This window comes from Rhinichthys klamathensis, unplaced genomic scaffold, assembly GCF_029890125.1.
Source record: "Rhinichthys klamathensis goyatoka isolate OS25496 unplaced genomic scaffold, OSU_Roscu_1.1 h1tg000206l_1, whole genome shotgun sequence".
Classification (NCBI taxonomy): domain Eukaryota; kingdom Metazoa; phylum Chordata; class Actinopteri; order Cypriniformes; family Leuciscidae; genus Rhinichthys; species Rhinichthys klamathensis.
In genome coordinates this window covers 654,753-656,883 of record NW_026606731.1, presented here as the reverse complement: position 1 = coordinate 656,883, position 2,131 = coordinate 654,753, and the positions used below count along the sequence as shown (strand labels likewise).

General features: G+C 38.8%; 1 protein-coding gene across 1 annotated transcript; it reads left to right on the top strand.

Annotated features, from left to right (window-relative positions):
• Nucleotides 1-237: 237 nt before the first annotated feature.
• Nucleotides 238-1,223, top strand: LOC130096699 (alpha-2-macroglobulin). Its single transcript, XM_056263322.1, has 4 exons — nt 238-328; nt 478-658; nt 737-893; nt 1,132-1,223. Exons 1-4 carry the CDS (start codon nt 243-245, stop codon nt 1,197-1,199), a joined length of 492 nt encoding a protein of 163 aa, XP_056119297.1. The 5' UTR covers nt 238-242; the 3' UTR covers nt 1,200-1,223.
• Nucleotides 1,224-2,131: the final 908 nt, after the last annotated feature.

The window sequence follows — 2,131 nt, the reverse complement described above, 5'->3', positions numbered from 1 at the left end:
TTATCTAACAGAATTAAAGCAATACTGTGAATAATATCAGGAGGAGTTAAGCAATGTCTTAGGACCTTTGCACAATGTCTCGAAGCATAAACCATTGTAACTAATGTGTATCAAAATCTCAAGAAATTAATCATTAATTTTAATACAAATAATTTCTCAATAGCTGGTTTGGGGCGAGTGCCCTTTAAAATAAAGACACAGTCAAAGTTGTGTTCATAGTGTGTTCTGCATCAGCCTTCATCATGGCTTTCAATGAGTATTGTGATTGGAAATGGCTTCTTTTAGTTTCTTTCCTCTTCCTCTCTGTTCATGGACAAACCTCAGGGCCGTAAGTAACTTTGAATGGTAACTGTTTATCGATCATTGTGAATACAGTGAATGGATTGAGCCACAAATTTACTGTTTGTTGTTCTTGAATAAGACACAGTATTGTGCACTGAAATACAAAAGTTGCAGAGCTTTGATATTTCTCGACAGATCTTTCATGGTGATGTTTCCTGCAGAGATTGGGTCTGGATCTGAGGCCAAACTGTGTGCAAGTCTTCTCAAGCCCAATGAAAGCCTTGTCATGAACATACATCTGGTTCATGGTAACCAGAGCACTTTACTGCTGCAGGAGAAAGCTGAGGAAGAGTTTCACCGCTGCTTTAACTTTCAGGTTTGTCATCAAGAAATGTGTATTCACACATAATTGAACATTCATGGTTATGGTTTGATATAACTTGTCTCCCAACAGACACCTCAGGTAAAAGCAGAATCAGTGCAGACAATGAAGGTAGAACTTCAGGGGAAGAACTTCAAAATGACAGAAGAGAGAAAAGTCTTGTTCAAACGTTACTACCCTTTGACTTTTATCCAGACTGATAAACCTATCTATCTTCCAGGACAAACAGGTGAGTTGTGTATGTTTGAGATTTAAAGGTTTGTGAATAAATACTAAGGTTTTATTTGTTTCACATTGTTAGTGACAGTGGTTTTATGGGATGTCATTAATGAAAGAACATTAATGTCCAGGACACAACAGACAGACAGTTTGGTATTTCTCAGAGCCTCTAATGTTGCTCTGTAGCGCAAAAAATGACAAGTGAAAAGTTTGTAATCTCATGTTTTCACATATTTCCCATTTCACAGTGAATTTCAGAGTTGTCACCCTGGATAAAACTTTTGTACCCTTTGATCAGAAGGTTTGTATCCTTTAAGCAAAAGCAACAGTCTTTTGTGTGTGTGTGTGTGTGTGTGTGTGTGTGTGTGTGTGTGTAATTCTCTTATGTTTAGCTCCAAGCCCAATTAAACACACCTGAAACAGGTAATCAAGGTCTTACTAGGACTACTAGAAACTTCCAGGCAGGTGTGTTGAGGCAAGTTGGAGCTAAACTCTGCCGGACACTGTTTGGACACCCCGGCTTTAATAATAAATATATGATTTGCACAATAGATTGTTTAAAAAATTGTATTGCATTTTGTTACATTATTAATATTTATTCTCTCGTTTTTAGTACAGTGAAGTCGTGCTGGAGGTAAGCACAACCCATCTTTTGCACAGCCATATACATATAACATTTGCATTTCAAAGTACTGTTGTATTTGCAGTTATTTATTATTCATGTGATTACTGATTGCTTAAAGTCGGCTTGAAATGGAAGTTGCGATAGTTTTTTCTTTCTACCAAAAAAAAGTGTAGGGCGGGACTTGATTTTGTTCATGGGGAATTGATTGGATAGTTGTGGTTTGCTGTGATCTCATGTGAGTGACAGGTTGTCCTGCCCTCACTCCAGTAAATGCGTCATCAGAGAAGAGATGTTTTGGGCTTCTCTGGAAGGAGGAGCCCAAAAGCAGACAGATGCTCAATCAAATATTATTTAAACTCAAAGACCAAAACTTGGTCGAGCCACCTGGCTCCAGGCCAACTTGAAGATGGGCAGATTCGAAGAATGGTCAGACTGGCGTATGTCGAGAAAATCAGTCCATACAGCAACCACATCCAGACAGCAAGGGAGAGAAGAGAGTCAGACAAGCATGATGGTCATAACAGGGACAGACAGAATTAACCTTAGAGGTTAACAGCACAGATCTCGGTTACTAACGTAACCTCGGTTCTCTCTAAAAGAGGGAACGAGTGTTGAGTAAGCTA